The sequence below is a fragment of the Nannobrachium achirus genome (genome assembly GCF_963921795.1).
Source record: "Nannobrachium achirus genome assembly, chromosome: 13".
Taxonomy (NCBI): domain Eukaryota; kingdom Metazoa; phylum Chordata; class Actinopteri; order Myctophiformes; family Myctophidae; genus Nannobrachium; species Nannobrachium achirus.
In genome coordinates, this window is record NC_137833.1 from 32530637 (window position 1) to 32555878 (window position 25242).

Below are 25242 nucleotides of genomic sequence, written 5' to 3' on the forward strand. Positions count from 1 at the left end.
CAGTCGGGGCATCCTCTGGGGATCATGAAGTTGCACAGCACATTCCATGGAAATCCTGTTAGGGACCATAGTGGTGGCTAGAGTCTAGTCTAGACCAATGAATGAACCGATGGACCCATACTGTAGGGCCTACAGTGTTGTAGGCCTATGTCTGCCAATAATAAGACCATAGGTCACAAAAATCATTAAAGATCAACTTGAATGTATTACATTTCATGGCAAGATGTCTATTTGATTTTGAGATATCACGTGTGTGCAATTGGCCCAAAAATAATCAGTAGGGAACATTCCCATTGTGGATTATGATTGAAGGAGCACAGAAATCCTGTCTTGGACCAAAGTGGTGGTCAGACTGACATACTGATTATTATCCCCACAAGGTCTGGAAAAAAAGAAATCCCCTAAATTTAGCCTATGTTGAAAAATCTGTATGTTAACATTCAACTGACTTGTCATCACTGGACATTATCTCAAAGAAAAAGAGAACAAAACTGTTTCTTTTCATAAGCCAAAGGTCCAAATACCACTACCTTTGGCAAGTAGGATTAATGGACAGCAATATTATCAAGGTCAGGACTATATCAATTAAGCAAACCCATTTGTCAGTCTTTGGTCTCATGATAATGCAAACTTTTCATTATATTAATTAGGATGTTGTTGTTGGTGGTGGTGTTTATTATTATTAGGGGGGGAGCATAGATATACAGTAGCTCATTGGTTCTCAAAGTGGGGTCTGGGGAGCCCCAGGGGTCTTTGAGGGAGTTCCAGGGGGTCCCCAGCTAAATGATAGTTAGGACCAAATGATGCAACTCAGAGAGTTTACAAGAGAGAGTGTTTGGTTCCATTTGTACACTCTCAGAATTAAATTAACATTATAAATTGGGGTCTCAGAGATATAAATACCATTAAATGGGGGTCTGTAGCCTAATGCATGTCAAACTGGGGGTCCTTGAAATTAAAATGGTTGAGAATCACTGCTAGAGCCATACAATTCTTCTCTAATGGGGGTCCCTGGCATATTGTTTTTCAAATGGGGGTCTGCGGGCTAATAAGTGTAAATTTGGGGGTCCCTTGACATGAAAAGGTTTGAGAACCACTGCAGTAGCCTAGAGGCGGGGCCTATGTGAAATTGGGGGCGGGAAATCTTACAAACACATTCACAAACAGCTGGAGTTCAGAATTAAACCTCTGAGCATTTTACGCTTAATTAAAACAATGAGTTTGGATACCTTTTTTAAACAAATTCTCCAAAATGAACAGGAGCAATCTGAGAAGACAAAGAAACTCCAAGGAGGTAGGTGTAAGAAATACAATGTAATATTATGAGGACCAAAGTTACTTACCTACCTAGCTTTGCAAAGCAGAAAATGCAGGCAAGTTGGCTCCAGTGTCACCGAAATCGTTGATCAATTGAATAATGTGCAGTGCCAGCCAGTGTCGCAGTGTGGCCTTGCTTGCTAAATGAGGTCAATGAAACAAAATAGAAGACAGCACACTCTAGAGTCACATAATTCCATGAACCACTTATTTTGGTGTAAAGTAAACACTAAAACCAAACAGACGTTTTTTGAGGAGTCAGCGTAAGATTTCTTTTTTTACTTTGTTCTTTCTACGAACGTTAGACCACAGCAGCCGCCTGAAACCATATGCTAATTTACAGTAGGCTACGTTACCTATAATTATATTGGTCGCATGGGTTGCAGTGGTGGAAAGTAACTAAGTACATTTACTTGAGTAAGTAGGCCTACTGTTAGGCCTACTACTTAAAATGTAAGTACAATTTTGAGGCACTTTTACTTTACTGGATTTACTTTAGTTTTACTCCACTACAAGTGTATGAAAACTTGAGTTACCCTAATAGTTAGGCCTACTTTGTAGATTTTGGTTAGGCTATTACAAAACACGTCACTAAAGCCCTATTTATAGTTCGGCCATTTGAAAATAGCAGATCTACAAGCTCACAATGCATGGTGATGCTTGTGGATCGGCTATTTTCAAAATATTTGTATACATTTTGAACTTGAGACATTCTGCACAATGAGTAGCCTACTTTTATTTTGGTACTTTTAAGTAGGCTACATTTTGTCAATACGGGTAATAATAATAATAATGATAAATGTTATTTGTAACAAATCTCAAAGTGCTACATTCAAATGGCAAATAAATGAAGCAAAAGCAAAGCCAACAAAAAGATACTTTTGTACTCAAGTAAATTATGAATTCCGGACTTTAACTCGTAGCAGAGAAGAGTATTTCTACATTGCAGTATTGATACTTTTACCTAAGTAAAACATGTGTACTTTTTCCACCACTGAGCCTGCCCATGATATGTCTTGAAGCAGTAGATCTTACCAGTAAGACTAGACGCCTAAGGGCAAAAAGTGACGGTACCCACCATCTGTCTTGGCCCTCTGTCTTGGCCATATATGGATTCTGTCGTCTGACATCATACATACAATCCCTTTTATGCCCATATATGGAGACCCCTTTTATGCCCATATATGGAGATCCCTGCTCTGAGGATCTGACATCACTGTGTGATGTCACAGTGATGTGTCAGGGGGACCACAGTGTCAGGCGTTACAGACAGACGGTCAAGCTGTGACGGTTCACATACTAAACAGCATTTTATTCAATCACACACATACGCACACATACGTATGCTCGCACACACACACACACATGCATAATGCAGCTTTAAATATAATAGCCTACAACTCAGTCATGTTAATTGCATTTTGAGGTATGGCAAGCTGATCTACAGTAGATAATATAGTGCGACTGCGACCCTAGCCCAAGAATGGCTATATATATATATATATATATATATATATATATATATATATATATATATATATATATATATATATATATATATATATAATTCTCATGAAATATATGTAATATCACAGGTGCAGGTGTGATATGGGCATCAGTGCTCTCCTGTCAGTCATTGATCAATATTTGTCATATTTGCCATTTCAGTCAAAGTGACCATCATCAGATACCATGAGAAGATTAAGGCCTCAACTGAAAAGTATGAAAAAGCCAACCAAGAGCTTGATGAAAAGGTGAGGCTATATAAGGTAGATATATAAGAGCATTAATACAGCCTATTTATTGTTGGTCATAGGGTAATAATAAGCTTTGTATTAGAGTAATTGTTGTCCCCTAGCCTAGACCCCTAGAAACCAACTAAACCCAGAATCTATCAGTCAGATGTGAGGGAGACCCTATTGACAGACGAGGTGAAAAAGAGCCTATTGGCATATCGACAAGTTAATCTGCTTTATGATTAAACCACTTAATCTATCCCTGTTGCTTCATCAACAATGTGGAAGGATCGATAGCAAGTGCCACTGTAAAATCAATGGCTAATTTCCACCGGATAACATTAGTATTATTGTAGGAAGCCTTTTAGCATGTGTCAGATATAATGTCAAAGACAGGCTCATTGACCTTTCAGAAATATTGCTATGCTCTTCCTGGGGCTGACCAAAGCAACAGCAGAGCAGAAAGGAAAACTACGTGGTGGAATTACAAAGGTCACTGATACCTGTTTACTCATTAATGGTTAGAGATGTTTTTTATTATCAAGATAATAAACAAACACTAATAAAGATGAAGGTTGATGGGCATTTGTGAGTATAAATGTATTTCAGTGTACACCTTTAGCCTAAGCACCAATTGACACGTTATCCTTGAAGTATTATGGATGTGTCCATCCACTAAGCTGCAAGTGTCATGCCTGAGGCAGCTTGGAAAAATATCCATGAATTTCTTCATTTCCTCTGATTTGACATTTCTTTCTGAGGTGTATAATTACCTAGGAAGCAAAGATGTGGTTTCAGTGAGAAATGTTTGACAGTGGGATGTACTATATTTACACACACAGCACAAGGGTGATCCCTTGCTTTTTTTTAATGGTAACCCAGAGATGAGCAATTTCAATTTGAGTTAATTTCATTTCAAGTGTTTCCAATCAAAGCGCAGGTGTCATCTGCATATCGGTCTTGCGCATAATATTTCTCTCAGTTCTATTTATGCTCCATAAAATAAACCTCCCTTTCTGCCCATCAGTCTTCCTCCCTATCCATAAATACCTTCTACATGTCTGTCAGTCTCAGCAGTTGTCTCAGATGAAACTGCAGCATGATCTCACAAGGAAATGTGAAGACCAAATGGAGAAACAGATGCAGGAACTCCTTTGCCAGCAGAAACACCTTGAGGAACACCAAGTAAGTAACTTCATGTCTCAACAGTTGTGCTTAAAGCATAACTTTGATGATCTCTAACCTGAATGCTATCATTGTACTGTGAGGAGGGCGAGGAGTGGAATGCTCCCCAGTTTTTGCAAAAGGTTCACGCCCCTTGTGGCTTGCCAACGAATCTGAGCACAACAGTGGGGGCCCAAAGTCGGAGGAACGAAGATTTACTATTCTGGCTCCCTGGTTTACACGCTGAGTGGGATTTTTGCAAAACACATTTTTGGACACTGCTCCTACATAATTTGCCCTAAAATCACGCAAAAATACTGGTGAATAGTAGGTAGGTAGTAGTACAGAAGATACACACATTTGAGATACACAGCCTCAAACATGGGGATCCACTCTCACAGAAATAACAAAAGCAAATGATCTTGGTTTTTTCAAGTAAAGTTAAACTAAACACTTACAGGTAAACCTTTACAGGATTTGTCTTTGTGTATTCCAGTACAAGCTAGCAACAGAGTCTAAGCAAGAGCAGGAGAAGTTCATGAGAGACATCCAGACATTCAACAGTGACTTCAGTCTGCATGGACACAGAGAGACAGCCTTTGAGAGCCAGACACACTCTGAGGTGTTGGACCTGGAGAAAGAAGTGGACTCTTTATACAGAGGTGAGAACCAGGGCACAAAACGGAAGGGTTTTGTCTGCATGGGTTACATGAACTACCATACCAACCAAATGAGGTTCTTGGAATGCAACAGGAAGGCCATCCAAATGATTGGTGTTTACCTGGCAAAATGGGGTATGATAGTGTAAACAGTTTTACTAGCCACAGCAACCATGTCATAAGGATTTGTCTGTTGGTGTTCCAACTCAGAGAGAACACACATATTATGCTATAACTGCTTATACTTCATAACAGACAGTTAAAGATCATTTAAACAGAATTCAAATAATCACCAGCTTAAACATCAGGAAACATTTCAGCCATTTTGGATAATAGTCAGAACAAACGGCACAATTTCGAATCAACACTACATTGATGCTGCTTCATCATGATAACATTGTTGATGTTACACACATAATTGTCTGTTTACAATGCAGCGCTTGTAGCTCTGCAGTTGTCAAAATCTTAAAATATAGTGATTATCTTGACAAATTGCAATTGCCTTCTCCTTCCTCTGTCCTCTTCCTAATCGTCCTCTGCATTTAGAGATGGAGCTGATGAGTCAGAGCAACAGTTATATGAACACCATTGAGGAGGAGAAGAGAGCTCTCCAGCTTGAACTACAGGGTCTGGAAAACATCAAGAAAGGTAGCATACCACACTTCAACAGAGATTGAAATCATAATAATATATAGAGAAAAAAGACAGCAGTATGTGAATTACGATGTTATTTCTATTTACACGATTCCTTATTTGAGTAGACATTTATTGTAGTTTATTGCCAAACCTTTCTATCTAGCATTACCACCGTGTAAGTTGTAGAAGTTACTGACGGCAGCTCACCAGCACCAAGTTTTCACAATGATTTGATGTGAGATGTGAAGACAGCACCAAATGTGTGTTTTGAAAAGCGATGAGAATGTGCTCCAGAACTTTGTATGTCATGTCAGTGAGCGTATTGTGTGCTTGCCTGGCTGTTGTTGACTGCAGACCTGTACAGTCAGCTGAGGGAAGCTGAAGCAATGACAGAATCTTTGAGAATGGAGAGTGTGATGGTCAGCCAGAAGCACCTCACTGACAGCACCTGTCTTAGGTGAGCATCAACCCATTAAGACCTGAAAAATACCTACAAATGTCTTTATCTGTGGTGATATTATTTTTAATGTCAAGGAACCCTAGAATTATTAGTATTTGACTGTGGAGTTAAAAATGTTTGCTTTAAAAGAATATATTCAAAGATTTGCCCAATTTCTTTTTTCAAAAATAACTCATAGCGGGACGCTCGGTGCCACGCTAATGACGCTATGAGCTTGTATATCTTCTATTTTTGAAGAGCCAAAGTATAAAAGAATAGTAGTTAAAGTGGTTGCGTGACAGAGGTGCATTCCCGGTCTTAATGGGCTTTAGCATCATCCACTCACATGGACACACATTATGCCCAATTTAGATCTGAATATTTGTGTTCAACTTCTTTAGAAGGCATGGCGAGTGTTCTTATATCAGGATGCTTCTTTGGAGTATTCAGATATCTTACATTTAGCTGAAATAGGATTTTAATTGGTAAAAATATGCAGTTTTGTACAATATCCATCCTAAATCTGCATAGAATGTTGTATAGCAAATATGTTGTACAGATTCACAGAAACCATTCTGAATAGTTTGCGTGACATAATTTTAATCTAATTTTATTTAGAGGCCATTATCTTAATGGCCTGGTTTACTCGGTAAATGTACACACAGTGAAACAAGCAGCCAGAGAAAGGGAACTGAAACTTAAATAGGAGATCACACTTATAACAACACATACCTGGTACAATGTGCCATCTGCCCATTAGAATGTTAGTGTTATTTATGTACAATAGAGGTCCGCTCCACTGTCAGGAATCCAATCATCCTGTGAGAAGTGCTGAATAGACCGGGACACCCCCGCCCCTCTTATCAATTTCTCTTTCTCTTTCCCACCATTCTGGCAAGAGTCCGGATCTAGAAGTGTAAATAACAAAGCATTAAGGCCATTTACTTTAATTAAGGCTTTGATCTGTTGCCTGCTTCATTCATTCAACATTGCAACTAAGAAAAAAATGGGAAGTAAGCCTAATGTGATTGATGCAGGGAAGCTTGTAAGGGAAAATGAATGAGGGGTGGGGAGTCACAGCCGTGCCGCCACAACAACTGCTTACCAATGAATAACAGTTTCGGTCAAATCATACATCATTATGGACTGAAAATGAAACCTTTTGTTTCCTTGGTAAAAACACATCACCTGGGACCTAAGCCAATACAATAATGTACTGTATGTGGGATGTTCATGTAATGAAAAAGGTAATTTATCTCTCCCAACGCAACCCAATCTATGCCGCCAAGAAAATAGTTGTTAATGTTCAACAGTTCATTCAGTTTGCAAATGGATAATAGTACTAGTAGAATTGTGATTTATTAAATACTGGCCAGAAGTTTTGATTTTTCCCAACGTGAACAATGACAGTCAGGTAGTATTTTTGTTGTAGGCAATGTGCCTGCGTTCTTTCCATAATAAAGCAAGGAGCTGAGGAGCTTCATTTTAATCTTTCCTACTGGATGAGTGTCACCCCGGCTCTCCACACACACTCTTCCTTTATTTAATTAAGGATCGGAGATCAATATACTGTTAGTTCGAGGAAGGAAACGAGGGGTCGTTCTTATATTGCCCCTGCTACTACCTCTGACAACCCCCCTACCCACCCCACTCTATTAGTCAGATTTACAAAGTCCATAAAAAAGCCCAAACCCTCATCATAGATGCCACTAGGCCCAGCTTTTCATAAACTGACATGCAAAACAGTCCAGACTAGGGATGGGATGATACGCGATATTATCGTTTATCGTGTTAAAAAACACTCACGATAATCGTATCGTGGAGATTTAATTTATCGTGATATCGTCCTCCGTCATGCACAGGGATCAATTCACCTTTTATTTGCCGAGCTGCATATCCGGTACCACTTAAACCCTCAATAATTGGTAAAAGGTACTTATAATATACGCACTTGATACAGTATTTTTTTCACTCTATCAAATATCTTTGCCAAAAAATAGCAGATCTACAAGCTAGATCGACTATTTTTTGGCAAATGTTCCGCCCCAGTATAATGGATTTTGATTGTCTTGATAATATCGTAAATCATGATTTCTTTTGTCACAATAATCGTGATATGAAATTTTCATATGCTCCCTCCCATGATCCATCCCTAGTCCACACCATTATCCTTGCTCGCCTGTTCCTCATTCACTTGTCAGGTTTCTCTCTCTCCGTTCATCTCCTTGTTTTCTTCCCCTGTCTCTCTCGTCTCCCCCCAGACCTCTGGTCTTAAATCATGTGTGTGCTAAGCATGTCCTGTTCATCCACAAATCCCCTCCATTACCCGCAGACTGATTAGCCTTTGGGAAGTGCTGAGGATGTCGCTTTGGAAAAGAGAGAGAGAGAGACCCCTCGTACTCACTATTATGATCATCCATCCTGAACCGAAACCATCAATCAGGGTCTTCAATCACCGCTGCCTCCCTTTTAAAACGTATATTTAAGTCCCCACTTATTGATTGCTGGAAATTGAGCGCATGTCAATTTGAACGAGTACCAGAGTCTTTTAAAATGTGTTAACTGTGCAGAACTGCTGTGTGTGACTCACTGTCATACAGCAGGGACATGTGCCAAGCAAAAGCTGCTTGTATAATTATAAATATGCTTGGCATATATGTCATCATTAAAGAATCCTTTCACATTTGATTATTTTAACCATCTAAATTAGCTGTCAGTAATTTGTAAGAGGCTGTCCTAAGATCACTCACTGTATTAACAAGCTTTAAAAAGCCTATGTGGAGTATTACTTTAATGATATTGATGTATTGCCACTAAATCACTGGGTGTTTCTCTGGGTGAGCACAAAATAATGCAAAATGTCCATGTTTGGTAGACAGAGAAATACCAAAGCTGAAGGATGTACAAAATCAAAACAATCACATAGAATCATTGTATTTATCTGTGCAGAATCTGCAGATGTTTGAACCAAAGTACTGTAATAACTCACCTGCGTATCGTAGGTCTTATATACTGTATGTTTGTTATGGAGATCTTCTGTTTTGCAGTCATGTCTGCCCTGGTAGTGCAGTTCAGAGTTGCTGCTTAGCTCCTGGGGGGTGTCACTGATCATGTACTGTGCACAGGGGCGTCACAAGTGGTGGGAAAGTGGGACTGAGTTACCAGGGCACAAGGTGGAGGGGGCCCTAATTATTATATACTTTAGCTATTGAAAAATAGCAGATATACAAGCTCACAACGAGCTTGTAGATCTCCTATTTTTTAGAAGTCGTGAAAATGTGTGCAAATCTTTGAATAGATGTATTTTTAAGCGAACATTTCTTCCTCAGATTTAGCATCTAGGGGGTCCCTGGAACAAAATATTTTGAGATGGGAAACAGGATTTGAAATATTCAAAGACTTGCACAAATGTTCACAATTAAAAATAAAGAAAATAAAAATAGCAAGCTTGCAAAAAAAAAAATCTACAAGCTCGCAGCGTGGCACTTGGTGCCGTGCTGTGAGCTTGTATATCTGCAATTTTTCAATAGTTAAAGCACAAAGTAATGCATAATAATGCATTCCCAGTCTCAATGGGTTAAACCCCCTCCCCCTATGAAGAACATTCATGGGGGCCCCGCAGTGAATCCTTGTACCCAGAGCCCATAATTTGGTGCGACACCCCTGACTGTGCAGTTCAGTTGAGTCAGTAGAGTTATTTTGTATCAGTATCATGGTATCACTCACTGAGCAGAGCATCTGAATGAAGGAAGCTCAATTCTCCTCGTACTTCCTTTTCTTCTTTTACAGAACATCGCCTGGAACTTGTTCTCTGCTGTTGTCATCATTTTCTTTTTAGTTGGACGCGTTTATATGGTATGGCTCTGTAGGAGAAGAGCAGACGGACAGACTGTGTGTGTGTGTGTGTGTGTGTGTGTGTGTGTGTGTGTGTGTGTGTGTGTGTGTGTGTGTGTGTGTGTGTGTGTGTGTGTGTGTGTGTGTGTGTGTGTGTGTGTGTGTGTGTGTGTGTGTGTGTGTGTGTGTGTGTGTGTCTGTGTCTGTGTGTCTGTGTGTGTCTGTGTCCAAGGCTAATCCCTCAAACCACTGGACCGATCAGTGCCAAATTTCTTCTGCACACTGCCAGTAGGATAAGGAAGTATTATTTCTAATATGTTTTTTTTTTTAAATGTAACTTTTTAAAACAGTTATCTTATACTGGAAGTCACTGGAGGTCGGCTCAGGCTGAAACTTTTCCCCCAAATAAAACTTGCGTCATATACTGAGGTCATCTTGCAATTGCGCTAAGGCCCCATATACACTGGCAGTCAAATCCAGCCTGAATCAGATCTCTCTCATCCAGATTGGAATCTGATTTGTTGTGACCATGTGACCATTTAAACCAATCGGATTCCAATCTGGATGTGGCACACATCTGATTCAGGCTGGATTTAGCTGCCAGTGTAAATCTGGCCTAAATGTCTGCATGTCTGCATGTCGCTCACGTATCTCGAGAACTGACTGACCAAACGACCCAGCCGACCCAAGGGAGTGCCGTGCTCGGTGTCGAGTCGTGGAGTAATCAAAGTGACGTAAAGGTTGGTTTGTTTTTACAGAGTGAAGAGGGAGCTGGAGATTCATAAAGATGGAGAGCTTGAACTTCTGCGAGAGGCACTCCGCTCAGAAATACAGTTCCTGAAGGCAGTAAGTAGCTGGTTTCATGGAAAAAGAAAGCTCACATACTGAACAGTATAGTCCACATACACTGTACATACACGCACGCACGCACGCACGCATGCACGCACACACACACACACACACACACACACACACACCTCTGCATACGAGCGGTGCAGAACGGTTGGGAACGCTTGTGGCAAAGGAGAGACACGCAGCAAAATAGGCCTACTTTTATTTATTTTTCTGTTTTGGCTGTGAACGAATTGAGCGGAGCGCGGAGTGAGAGATGCGCGAATCAGGTTAAGCGAGGGAGCGGGGCGAGCGGAGCCGGGCGAGCGGAGCCGGGCGAGCGGAGCCGGGCGAGCGGAGCGGCGCGGTGGCCGACCATAGCGATTAGCGAGCGGGACGACAGCCCTCTAGGGCGGGGAGCGGCATTTCTACTCTCCGCTCCGCTCGTATGACCTGATACACATACATACATTCAAACATACAGTATATGATAGATATAGTCACCCAGACAGGATATAGGGAGGAGTACTGACCCCTCCCCACACACACACAAGCAGATACATTTATTTTAAATTCAACGTATTAGTCCTTACTCATGTTAAAGTCTCAAAGGGCTTTATAGGACCAAATTGAAGTGGAACACTTTTGGATTGCATACGCACAGTACAGGAAAGTATTATTTGCTTTGGTGTAATGTGTTTTATTATCCTTTTTTCTTTCCTAGAAACTAGACAGCCAGAAGAGACTGTAGAAGTGTCTAGGTTGTGATTATGCTGGACGTGCTACACTGATGAACTGATGATCATTGTTCGTCTGTACTAGTATCAAACCAAATGTTTTCATCCATATGTTTGACCAGTAATCAAATTGTTAACACACTCTCACAGTTTTGTTTTAGTCAGTTTGTATGTTGGTCAGGGAAAGAGGCATGTTTGTGTCCCTATCCAATAGTGCAAATTCACCAAGAAAGTGATTGTATGCTGACCTCTAGTGGATAATTTCAGCATTGTTTTATAGTCAAATAAATGAATGATTATACATCTTATGTCACTGATGTGCAAAATATCAATTTTCCAATCAATTATTCCGCAGTTGCTGTTAGTAAATAATATGTGTTAGTGTTTGACAATATATATATGTCTGCTATGTATAATAGTTGCAATTATTCAACATTAAAGAACATAACTGTCCTAATTGGTTATGTTGTTTTTTTGCTACCATATACTGGTAAATCCGTAACATTACCACTCATGTAATCCTGCAGACCAATGTCTCAAGTTCACTAATACATTATGAATTAAGCTCTATTAAAAAATAAAATCTTCAAGCTGTTCATGTTGCATTGTGACATGTTGTGAGCTTATAGATCTACCTTTTTTAATATTTTGTTAACCCTGATATTTACTCGAGATCCATTAAAATGCATCCACGACCCACAAATGGGTAACACTCACGACCCATTGATTGGGTCAATTACCATGATTGATGATAAGATGGAGTGTAGTCTGGCAGGATCATTCTCTTGTCTCATTTTTGCCTCTGATAAGAGACTGCTTATGGATTGCTTTGGGATGTCAATACTGTAACTACTGAGCTCCTGAAATCCCATTTGACTCATTGACCTCCACCAGCGACCTCAGCAAAGTAATCAGACATAACATTCCATTTTAGTAAGTAGTGGCTAACTGCCACTAACATATGAGTTTTTTTCTTCTTCTTTTTCTTTCTTTGAAACCATTCCTCTACTATATCTTCTACCCATTTTTAATCAATGACATTATGCAAACTGGGTATACTATAGTATCAAATTGAGAGCATGTGAAATCAGATAAATGTTTAGTGTCATTACATATAAGTATGCTGGAAAACTGTAGGCTACACGTATGCACACAACACTATTTACACAATAATGTTTTGAAGATGAAGAAGATGTCATATTCTCAGTGTAACATAGAGCAGTGGTTCTCAAACTTTCTTCTCTGTACCCTCACTACAAGGTTTTCAGCTGAATACCTCCTTCAACAGCACAGAATATTCTTTACACATTTTATTTGATATAGTTTCTGCTTATTTCTGTATTGGTATGTGGCTAATATACTGTATATTGGCTGTTGGTTCTAACTGCAACAGAGCAGAAAGCTTACAACAATCCAAATTAAATAAAGTCTTTACGGTGCACAGATCAATAATATCATGAAACAATGAAGTAGCCAGCACACAAGGAATATCCGTTTCACACTTTTGTTTGTAAAATACTTTTCAAATGTGTATGTTAGTTTCCAAATCTTATGAACGTGGGATTAATTGTTCATAACCAATATCAGACCAAAAAGAGAAAAGATTTTAAACTCTTGAGTTTCACTTCGAGTACACCAGTACCCCCGTTTAATAAACGTGCCAGTAGAGTAGACAATAGAGCTACAAGCTTGAACAGGGCTTGTCATGTCCTCATTTTAGTGTGCCTTTCTCTCTCACACGGCCGGTCGTCCACATGCAAGACAGGCGTAGCTCGTTGCTCCATCTACGGCTACACCCTGTTCCTTCAGCTCAGCGATAAATGTCTCGATGGTGGAGTTGCTGCTCTGGGTTGTCAGACAGTCCTGCTGGAAGTATGCTGTTGCACCCCCTGAAACCCGGATGGATGATTCTATAGGGAAGGAGGGAACAAGAGAGAGAGTGAATGGGAGACTGGGAGCAGCAATCAAATTCAACTTGAAGCTCATTATGGAATAATCTAGTATATAAAACATGAAGTTCAATGCATTTTTAAGGTTGTTGAGGTCAATGTGGAATCTATTCTATTGAAAAAGTAAGACAAGAGACAAATCAATACAACGCTGACAGATCATAGAAAGGTCTGAAAAGACCTGCTTCTTTCTGTGCCATAAGAAACACAGGATCAATCTTGCTTCTGTTTAACCTGATTTTTGCAAGTTGACTTGAGTCAGTAAAAAGTTGAGTTTTTTACTGACACACACAACCCCCCAATTTTTTGGGGGGTCCTCAGATGATTAACTTAATGTGCAACATTATTTTCTCACTCAACTGTAAACAAACCAACATAAAGTTTAAGTATATAGAGGCTATCTTCACAATTCTAAAGGGTTAGGGTTAATTTTAAGGGCCAATTTAAGGACTTTTTAATACCTATAAAATGACAAATTAAACATTGTCTAAATTGTCAAATATATAGAGGCAGGAATTGTGAAAATAGCCGATCTACATGCTCACAATGCCTCGCATCGCGAGGCGTTGTGAGCATGTAGATCTGCTATTTTCACAATAGAACCATGTTATATCAAATGTAATGTAGCACTGTAACATTGGATCATTCCGTCCTTGACCATAAGCAATCCTACTGTTTGAATGCTGTACAGAACGGATGCATGGAGCAAAAATAATGATACAAAGGATTTTTTTTTTTAACTTCAACTTTCGACTTTCTCTGGTGGGAGTCGACTTGTGTAATGAAGTCGACTCAGTCGACTTCATTACACAAGTTGTTAATACCCTAGTAGACGCAGGGGAAATGTTGTTGAACACAATTCAAGAGCAAAATAAAAAATAAGTGATTTACCGATGCAGTCTGCAAGTCTGTTCCCTCCTGTGTACCCAGACTGCCAGGAAAATCCAGTGTCTTTGCCACACCTCTCATACAATCGACTTCTCCTGAGGAAACGAAAGTCAAAGCCCTGTGGAAGTAGACAGAGAAATGAGTGAATGCCTGCCAACGCTTATCCAAGATATAATTAAGTGTCAATAGCTAAAAGTCTGTTCTGCTTTGTTTGATTGTTTTTCATTAAAATGTCAATATGTAAACGTTGTTTGCAGGACATACGTTGTTGCACATAGGTTTGCAGTAGCGATGCTTGTTGACTGTGACACATGCCAATCCACCATTATCAGGCACCATAGGGTCAGGGCACTTGCTGGTCTGGTTGCCAAGGTCTGGCTCTTGGCAGGCTACAGTTTATGGTAGGTAAGAAAGATAATTAAACATTAATCGTTTTTAGATTTACCAAATTCCATTGTCATATCAAATTATATGAACATTTTCATAGGAAAACAAAATCAGGCATCGATACCTTGCATAATATATAGTTAGAAAGTTAGAAAGCAAAGTCATTCACTGATTTCTATACAAAAATAAATGTTCTCTCTCTCTCACACACACACGTACACATGGACACACACACACACACACAAACACACACACACACACACACACACACACACACACACACACACACACACACACACACACACACACACAAACACAAATGGGACAGATCCATGTTGATGACATGACTTTAGAGATACTGTGTGCCGCCTTTGCGTGTATATTAGGGCAAAATCTTTAGGAGCAGTGTCCAAAAATGTGTTTTGCTAAAATCGGCCTGATGGTGGCGCTAGAAGAGAGGGCCCTGTGAGAAATCAGGAATCGGCCAAGGAGTGTGTGTGCAAAGTTTGGCATGGATAGGGGCAACGGTGGCGGAGATAAGAGTAGGGGCAAAATTGTGACGTGACGTGACACAGGGACAGCCCGTGGAGCTTTCCATAGTAACTTGCAACACTGCTTCATGGCTGAAATAATAATATAAACAAACCTCTTAACTACTAAATTAATTGTTACTACTACCACCACCACTTTCCCCCTTTTGGTTCCCTGGCTGGTTGTTTGTTTTACCTTTCAGTTGCTGTTGGTGTATGCTGTTGGCCAGATTCCTCATGGAGATGAGCAGTTTGGCAGTCTGTTCAGTGCTCCACTGAGGAAGCACATACTCCTTGCATTCTAGCACCTTCTGTTGGCCAAAATCAGACACAACACCTCACTCTGTTGTGCATGCAAGGAAGGAAGGGTGGATGATAGTCTGTCTGTCTATTTGTGTCTTTGAGAAGGGTGACAAACATATCCCCACTCACGAGTGGAAGCACCTAGGTGGATGGTTTTATTTTGCGGGATGCAAGCTACACAATTCAATTCAATTCAATTTTATTAGATTGTCAAATCATAACAAGTTATCTCAAGACACTTTACAAAGGCTAAAGAGCCATGAGAGAGAGGGGGGCAGAAGGGGGGGAGAGAGGGAGAGACAAGGGAAAGGGGGCGAGGGAGGGAGAGACAAGGGAAAGGGTAGGGAGGGGTGGGGGGCAGGAGGGGGGTAATAATACATTCTATTGGTAGCACACTTTATATTTGTGACAGATCTCAAAGTGCTACATTCAAAAGGTCAGAGAAACAAAGCTAAACACATTGAAACGGACTAAAGAAACCTGTATAAGGTAACCTTAGAACAGTGCTCAGTTTCACACCTTGTTTAATACAAATCAGTGCAGTGAGCGGCACGCACACACATTACTTTACCTGGAGCTCGCTGGAGAGGTGTTCATAATTCTGAGCATCTGTTGAGCAGTTCCCATGTGTACTTTCATCCTGTTCAGAGGCCTGAATTGACTGCAACGCTGTAAGGCAAACACAAAGTATTTGTGTGGTAATAAAGTATTGCTTACACAACATAGTCATGTAGATGGGAATAGAGTGAATCGAGGTGATTTGATAAGGCCATGCTGAGCAAGTGGCAGCGGCCCCAGTGGGCTGTGCTGCCTCGGCTGAGTTGGGATTGGAAGAGCCTGTGAGTATAATCAATGGGTTATTTACTGAACCAATCAGTATCAGTCTGGGAAATACATTGGCTTTACTAATTACTTTGTAGATTTGGATTATTAACACAAAACATACATTAACCAATGAAGCACTATTTTATACTATAACAACACATCACATCAGAATATGGTGTGAATTTGCAGATCAGCTATTTTCAAAAAAGACTTTTACTTTGGTACTTATACTATGTGTATTAAGTGGACAATACTACCGTAATTGCTGGACTATAAGCCGCACCTGAATATAAGCCACACCAGCTAAATTTAGGGGGAAAAAAAAACAACGAATGTTTACATATATAAGCCGCACCTGACTATAAGCCGCAGGTGTCCCTCCTGCTTCTCGCTAGCTGTATAAATCTATGTATAAATCCTTGTTAAAGACCATTGTAAAATGAACTAACTGGCCGTTAGCTGTAAAAAATCTTTATATAAGCCGCACCGTTGTATAAGCCACAGGGTTCAAAACATGTGAAAAAAGCCGCGGCTTATAGTCCGGCAATTACGGGTACGTTTATTTTTATGCCAATTCTGAATACAGAACAGAAAAAAGTATGTCAAAGTAAGTTTGAGTACTTCTTCCACCACTGAACTGATCAGTGGAAACCACTTGTTGCACCTGAGCAACCGTCTAAATTCTCCCTAAAGCAGCCTAGAAACTGTAATACTAGTATCCAGCCATCAACATCCTAACAACTGCCTACCAACACAGAAAGCCCACATTCTCTTTCTTAAGCACTTAATCTGACAATCTTCAAGGTCACAACCAGTCGTGTGCCACACCAGTGGTTCTAAACCCAAGTATCCCAGCCATTGCCTTGGATTTGCAAACAACATAGGCCTAGGTGTCAGCATTGTGTTTGTGAGACAGATTATACTGTACAGTACAGTGATGTCTCTCTCCCATCTCAAAACTATGGTTACGTATTGCTTTGCAATAAAATGTGGCTTTGGTTCAGTACCTCTCAAAGTGACCCTGAGCTCTGTGCCAGACGGCCTGCTAAATACGTCTGGTGGGTTCATCACATCACAGAAGTAGGTGCCTTCGTCGTTGGGCTGCACCAGGAGTAGCTGAATGGAGACGTCCTTCTGGTTAAAGTCTCCAATAAACTGCACCCGTTTTTTGAACTCTTCAGATGCAAAACCCTTCCCACCTCCGTAGTAGAATACCTGCATGGATGAAGGGTGGGATGAAAGTTAAGAGGTGTGGTGTAAGAAGTGCTCTTAAGCAAGACACTGAGCCCTCAAGTTCCCATATATCTCTAATTGTTCATGGAAACCCAAGTGTAACAAATACAAAAGAGCAAAGAGGCATATAAAAACCAGTAAGACACCCTAAGAGCACATGGGCACGTGCACATGGGCGTGTGCACGCATCCGCCTGGATGACAGCAGACAGCTGGGTCATGAGACTGACACATGTCCATATATGGGCATTTCCAAATGTGGCCATATTTTCCCAAATATGAATGTGCTGGAATGAGGTGTCACACACTGTGATGCAGATGGGCACAGGGATCTCCATATATGGGCATAAGAGGTACATGGACAGAATTCTTTTTTTTTTGTGATGTCAGAACAGGTCAGCTATTGTATATCCTTCTGCTGAGCTGGGATGAGGTGTCATTGTGATGTCAAAAGAGTGACGGATGGACAGACAGACAGACAGACAGACAGACAGACAGACAGACAGACAGACAGACAGACATACTGGAGGTTTTCATACTAAGTAGCGACCTACAGTCGCAACAAAGACCAATTAATATGACAACAGTGTTTGCTTTTTTTCTACTTCTAAAAGGGACACGAAGACCTAAACTGAAGAGTACGTTTGGGATTTTATCAATCATAACAATCCTTTTGATATCAATAGCCTACATTGATATTTTGACTCAGAGCTCTTAAACGGAAACTCATCTTGGGATCCTTGCCAATAGACAATCCCAATCCCATATGAACTAAGTCATCATTTGTAAAAACAACAACAACAAACTAAAATCAGCTGTATGGTCACTCCGTGAGTCAGTGATATCAAAATGACAGCAGGAAAATTGTTTAAATTGGAGCAGTTGTGGAAAATGTAAAAAGAGAACATATTAGACAAACAGTCTTACCGTATAGGGAACTAAATCAGATCCAGTTGGTCGAAAGTTCCAGGTCACTGTGGCAGAACTACTGACTGCTTCATATGACTTGAAAGAACATTTAAGTATTCCTGTGGTTCCATTCTCCACAATCACTTCTGCTGGTGCATGAACATCCATGGCTGATACTGGATTTGTGGCTGTTGGGAAGATTCAAAGTATCAGTGATGTACAGTAACTACAGTAAGTAGATGTACTTAAGTACTGTACTTACAGTAAGTACAACTTTCAGGTATTTGTACTAACTTGAGTATTTCTAATTACCAATACTTTTACTTCTACATCTCTGATCCAAATATTGTACTTTTACTCCACTACATTTATTTAACAACTTTAGTTACTATTTACTTTGCAGATATAAATTATAATATTATAAAACATACGTAAACCACTTTAGCCCTATTTTATACCATGGCTATTTGAAAATAGCCGATCTACAAGCTCACAACGCGTCACGAAGCGACGCGTTGTGAGCTTGTAGATCGGCTATTTTCAAACATTTCGTACTTTTACTTTTTGTACTTCGAGTACATTTTGATGCCAATATTTCTTACTTTTACTCAAGTACGTTTTGAATTCCAGACTTTTACTTGGAATGGAATAATTCTACATTGCAGTATTGATACTTTTACTTAAGTAAAATATCTGAGTACTTTTTCCACCTCTGCAAAGTATTAAAGCTGGACAATACAATTTAAAAGTGATATTACTGTATTTTGGACCAAATGCCGACATTTGACAATCATTTGACACACACACACACACACACACACACACACACACACACACACACACACACACACACACACACACACACACACACACACACACACATTTTATTTTTAAATTCAAAGGTGGATATTAACAGATTCTTACCTGCTAGTGAGCACAGGTAAATCAGTAATGTTCTCATTGTCATGGCTGTTTGACATGCAAGATCTTCTCTCCAGGGTAACTGAGCAGAGGAAAATATTGACAGGCAGCTTTATTTACAGGACTCTGGTGAGCTGGGCAAAGTTTACAGCATTGACCAATAATGTACTTAGATTACAGCATTGACCAATACTGTACTTTTCGGTGTGTGTGTGTGTGTGTGTGTGTGTGTGTGTGTGTGTGTGTGTGTGTGTGTGTGTGTGTGTGTGTGTGTGTGTGTGCGCGCGTGCGTGCATGTATTATTTAAATTTATTTTGTTCAATTATTAATTTATTTTTGGCATCTACACTCCCCTCCCTGTTTGTTTGTGTGTGTCCTCCTCTGTCCTGAAGGGGGAGCTGGTACTACACGTGAGTTTCCTCTTAGCCATCTTCATGCACACTGGATGTTACTACTGCTACTGCCGCCAAGAATGCCATGTCTCCATAAGAAAAACCCACGTGCACACAAACACACAGGCAAATACGCTTACTTGCATAAATTTAGACACACGCACACTCGCACTCGCACACACACACACACTAGAGGATGACATTTGACAGGAATTCCCGTGGGTCCCGTGGGTCCCGCAGGATTCCCGCAGGACAGGAGTCAAATCTGTATTACTGCCAGGATCGGGACGGGACAGGAATGAAAATCAACAGGAGTGGGCAGGAGCGGGAATCATCCCAGACCAGTTAATCAAATCGCAGAAATAAATTGCACAGGAAAGTGAGGTCTTTGAACTGCGAACATTATACAATTATACATTATATAATAATAAACATGATATCAAATATAATATGGATCAAAATAGAAAAACATCTGCACAATTTTATTTTATTTTATTTCTTTCGGGAGCGGGATGTGAACGGGAGTGATTTTGGTCCAGGATTGGGATGGGACAGGATTTTTTCTGCAGGAGTGGGATGGGACAGGAGTGAAAATCCACTCCTGTGTCATCCTCTAACACACACACACACACACACACACACACACACACACACACACACACACACACACACACACACACACACACACACACACACACACACACACACACACACACACACACACCCTCCCCACACCCCTCCCCACTATACCCCTCAGCCGAGACACTGGGTGACTCAGTGACTTGTGCCACGAAGTGTGTAAATAATTCACTGTGGATGTTATTCATTATGGATGACCAACGATGGGGGGTGCAGTTGAATTATTGAAGCCTTTAGGAAGAGTGATTGAGCTCATTAACTCGAAGAATTGCTGTTTTATGTTTAACTTGAGGAACAAAGATTAGCTTTCAAAATGGACCTGGCCAGCAGTGCCATCAGTGTCCACTTACCGAGATGTGTCCTTTCACACGCTCCACTTCTTGGACATAATATGCCAATCACTACGGCTTTTTGGTCTTTCGATTTGACAAATGGACCTCTGACATCTGGAACATTATTGATGTCATACCAATGCTATTACCGCATTAAGCTCAATTTACTCATAGAGCAGTCCTTTCTGTTGAGCAATGCCGTCATACTACAAAGTATAAATTGATCGTCATGCTATACTCACACAGTTCACTTTATCTGTAGTTGTGGCATTTAGTATGACTCGTTCTATGATGTTTGCAGATGAAATTATTTATAAGTTTATACCTCATCGCATGTGTCCATACTCAATTCTTGCATTTTTATGCTGAACACCATCTTAGCTCTTTGCGCTGATGATGGCGCTGTTGAGGGTGGTGTGAGTAGGCCCTACATTGCTGGATCTGAAAGCAATGTAATACCTCGTTGTTTATCAACAGCCCATATATGGGCATAAAATGGACAAGGACGTAATTCATTTGTAAGTGTGACTGTTGTGTGGCAACCACACTAGTTAAACTGACACAATATGTCCATAAATATGGGCATTCCCCAGATATGGGCTTAATATTGATGGCATAAAAGGGATTCTATTAGTGTCTTCGTCCCCGACGTCGGTTTCCCACCTACTGTGATGAACCTGCCTAGACTGGCATGGGTGAGGCTTAATCGCCTCCGGTTCCGCTCATCAATGCACAGATGGGGCTTGACTCCTAGTGTGACCTGGAGTGTGGTGCAGACTCAGAGGAACAGACAGCAGACCACCATGTCCTTCTGGAATGCCTGATGTATCGGGCTCCCAATGGGAGCTGTCTGTGGACGACGATACAGTGACATGGCATATAGCCCGGGTGAACACCCCTCCAGCCCGGGGTGGTAAACGTTTAGCCCCTCTGCACCTCATACCTGGGGGAGCAGAGAGAAATCACCTAACCCAAACGACAGAGAGAAAATACATTTACTGAATAAACCAGTGACTGAGACTGAGAGCTCCTTGACATTATTCCCTGAAGCATGTTTAAACACCCCTCAGTCCCCACATCTCCATGCCATTAATACAGCGAGAGAATGTTAAGAGTGACATAACATTACAGCTGAATGCATGTCTAACACACAAATTGACATTAACTTTTTGGGTCATCACCAGTGATGAATAGGAATCATGACAAGGATAATATGCCAGACAGCCATTGCATTTGAACTTGATAGCCCAAGCAGAGCACTCAAGCATGCACGCAAGCAAGCGAATGAAAACACATACACTGCACATGCAAACACTCATATAGAGCACACAGACATGCCTACATGCTGTACAAAAGCAGTGCACGAGCATCCACATCACACACAGCATGGTGAGAACACACACAGAGCACATGGACATGCGTACTAAGGCAGGGGTCTTAAACGGGGGTCCTCAGAGTTACTACAGGGGGTCCCCCAAAACTTCCAGTCCTTTTTATATTAACAACTTGAACCCTAGTGTCCATATTCTGAAAATTGTAGCCAAAAATAGCAGATCTACAAGTTCACAACGCCTCACAGCGCTATTGCAATGCTATTTTCGGCAAAGAGGTTTGGTGGGGAGGGGAAAAAGAGCAGACTAAGTACAGAGTAAAAGGTCAAGTTTATTAGGTAATGACGGCTCAAGTGGTTAAATATCTGAAAACACAAATTGACATGAATCCAAAATACACTGCTTCCATCTCTCTCAGCTAAGGGGTCCTTGGCCTGAAAACGTTGAAGACCCCTGTACTAAGGTAAACATTTCTCACAGAAACACAGGAGTGATACACACACAGAGTAGACACTCACATAGAAGCTATCTATGACTAGTGGTGATAATGAATGGCGCATGTGATATTCGCATGCTCTCTTGTCTGTCTAACCTTTTCTCAAATACCAATGACATTCTCCCTGTGGCACTCCTCGTCACCTGCCGTACATTGTGCCGAATTAGCAGGCCTTGGCAAAAAGGCTGCTTGTTGTCAAAACGACTCGCACCGATGAACCGTGGATAACTAAAGAGAAGCTAATTGGTATTCAGGCAGACACCTTGCTACCTGTTTTTTTTCTGTTGGGGAGGATTTGGCCGCGGGAGAATTTGAGCACTATCACAACTGTGATGAATGCCTGATAATGTCTATTAGCTCATTTTAATTACTCCTCGGTTTTTATCTTGGGAATGATTCATTTCCTCAATGCCACAGGAGCCACAGAGTGGCTGCATATCAGCGGTTTTAAGGATTCCTCTGCTCGCGTGGCCTGTGGTGAGATCGACCAGGGAGGTTAAAGTCCAATTACTGACAGAAAACAAGAGTTTAACACAGACCTTTATCTTTGGGCTTGTAGAAAATACAACCAGCCCACTAATGTAGAACACAAGCCTTATTGTATATCTATATTTTCGTTTGAAAAGAACAAAAAAAGAGTTGATCACAAACCAATTCACAGCAGAGAGAAGAGGCGATGTCAAGGGAGCTTGAAAGTGGGCCTGATAGCTGCGTCTGTGCAGCATCAACACCGGAGCTCAGCAACGTGCTTTGTCAAAAAGGCTTCTGTTCTCTTTCTTCACAATGTTGTTTTCTCTCTCTCCCCCTCCCAGTGCACTATCCATTGTCCCACTGACACAAATTAACAGGCCATTTGTGTGAGACAAAAATAGGAAGGGGGGCGAATAAGAGACAATGTATGTTGCTGGAGGGAAAATGAGAGGACAAAAGTGAGTACAACATGGTTGTCTGATGCTATCCTCATTACCCCCCACCCACCCCGTCCGATTGAGTTGTGTCCTTCAGTTATCATCAGAGAGGCACTACTGAAGAAGGGCAGAAAGAGCAACATTTCTTGGTAAAAGTCAACCTTTGTTTTCCGGGCTGCCTAACACCACGCAAAGCATTCCCATTTAGTCAGTCAGTCATACAAATGAACGTATGCCTAAAAGTCAACATCCACAGAAACAAACAGGGGAGCCTGCCAAATGGTGGGGGGAAAAAAAGCAACAGCCTAGAAAACACAGCAGCTGGAGAAGACAATCAATTAATACGATATTCATGAGATGTTAATGTGAATAAAAAATACTGTCCCTGAACACCTGCCTGCATAGCGTCTGGGTCCCTGCCTGTGCACCGCACTCCTGTTTCCTGCTTGTCTTGCTGCATACTTTCCACCTTCATGACCACCACCTGCAATATACCTGCCAGCTCACCGTCTGCATGTCTGCCTCCTTGCTCTAGCATCATTACACTGTCTGCTTGCTGTCATACAGCCTGCGTTTCAGCCTGTGTGCTTGCTTCCATTCTACACTGTCAACAATGGCTGCATGCCATACATCAGGGTTCCCCGATTAGTTTTCCCCAAGGGCCGAATTATGTCTAGGGTACCAAGCCGAGGGCCACGACATTGCAGGGGGCGACGGTGGTGATCCCGCATACTCCAGTGACAGTTCAGATATCGTCGTTGTCGGGTGAAAATCTTGTCATGTTCAAAACCGTCCGTTTTGCATTTATCATTTTAAAAATGATTTAAACGAGTTGTGCGACGGCCTCGTATGATGAAGCAGGGCTTTACTTTGCGAAAGAACGTACACATTTTGAGATGCGAGGTTTCCACTCGACAATGACGATATACTAGTGTCGTTGCTGCTCTTATACCACCATTATTACTGCGGTTGGTGGGGGCCAGACAGTAGCCCCCCGTGGGCCGCAAATGGCCCACGGGCCGCCTATTGGGGACCATGATCTTGACCAGATACTAGTAGATTGTATCTGGCCATTCAGGTACATGTGTTATTAACAACACATTCCCTGCCAGAAATAGTCTGTAATTACTTTACTTACTGTACTTAGTGTACTGTATTACTGGCATGATGGGATGGGGGGAAAAAAGAAAGAAAGAAAAAAAAAAGTCTTATGCTGCATTCACACTGCAGATATATAGTTGAACGTTTAGCTTGCTTGGTCAATGTTATCTCAATGGAAACCAGCTTTAAAGCTTTCAAAGCTTTGTTCTGTGTATGTCCTGTATCTTTAAAGCTGGTTTCCATTGAGATAACATTGACCAAGCAAGCAAAACGTTCAACTATATATCTGCAGTGTGAATGAGGCATTAGACTATGTCCATGGCCCTCTTGCAGTTGGGAGAAAAATATACTCAACCCCAGTAGTAATTCATTTGAAGATACAAACACAAACAGCACATGGATGGAGCAAAGGGAGCAGCTGACAGGTATGAGTGCATGATCAGCACAGCACAGCCCAGAGAGCAGGCAACACACTTGTGAAGTTGTGTCCCATAGATTAGTGAACAGCCCCATCTAGTGGCCGAAAACGGTAGGACATACAGGTACCTTTGGCGGTCAACAGCTGGTTATGTAAGGACGTACACGTCTTTGGCGGGGAAGAATAACATAAATAATAAATAACTAACTAGACTTATTTGATCCCGACGGGCAAATACAGTTCTTAGCTTCACCCAGCTGATTGCTTCCAGGTGGCCTCTCTCCCCCAAGAAGACTAAGGGGCGCTATATGACTGAGAACATCTGTGT

The 25242-nt window shown here is 41.1% G+C and overlaps 2 protein-coding genes across 2 annotated transcripts; one reads left to right on the plus strand and one right to left on the minus strand.

Annotated features, from left to right (window-relative positions):
• Positions 1 to 1192: 1192 nt before the first annotated feature.
• LOC308297595 (coiled-coil domain-containing protein 172-like) lies at positions 1193 to 11603 on the plus strand. Its single transcript, XM_080741092.1, has 8 exons — positions 1193 to 1294; positions 2986 to 3071; positions 4122 to 4238; positions 4714 to 4879; positions 5423 to 5524; positions 5867 to 5969; positions 10544 to 10631; positions 11341 to 11603. The coding sequence occupies exons 1-8, from the start codon at positions 1216 to 1218 to the stop codon at positions 11365 to 11367; spliced, it is 768 nt and encodes a 255-aa protein (XP_080597218.1). The 5' UTR covers positions 1193 to 1215; the 3' UTR covers positions 11368 to 11603.
• Positions 11604 to 12967: 1364 nt separating this feature from the next.
• On the minus strand, positions 12968 to 19441 carry LOC308296661 (uncharacterized protein). The gene is made up of 8 exons (XM_080739988.1): positions 19301 to 19441; positions 18395 to 18564; positions 17243 to 17450; positions 15982 to 16079; positions 15304 to 15418; positions 14455 to 14579; positions 14194 to 14308; positions 12968 to 13263 (listed from the first exon to the last, which is right to left on the minus strand). The coding sequence occupies exons 1-8, from the start codon at positions 19341 to 19343 to the stop codon at positions 13088 to 13090; spliced, it is 1050 nt and encodes a 349-aa protein (XP_080596114.1). The 5' UTR covers positions 19344 to 19441; the 3' UTR covers positions 12968 to 13087.
• Between the last annotated feature and the right edge of the window lie 5801 nt (positions 19442 to 25242).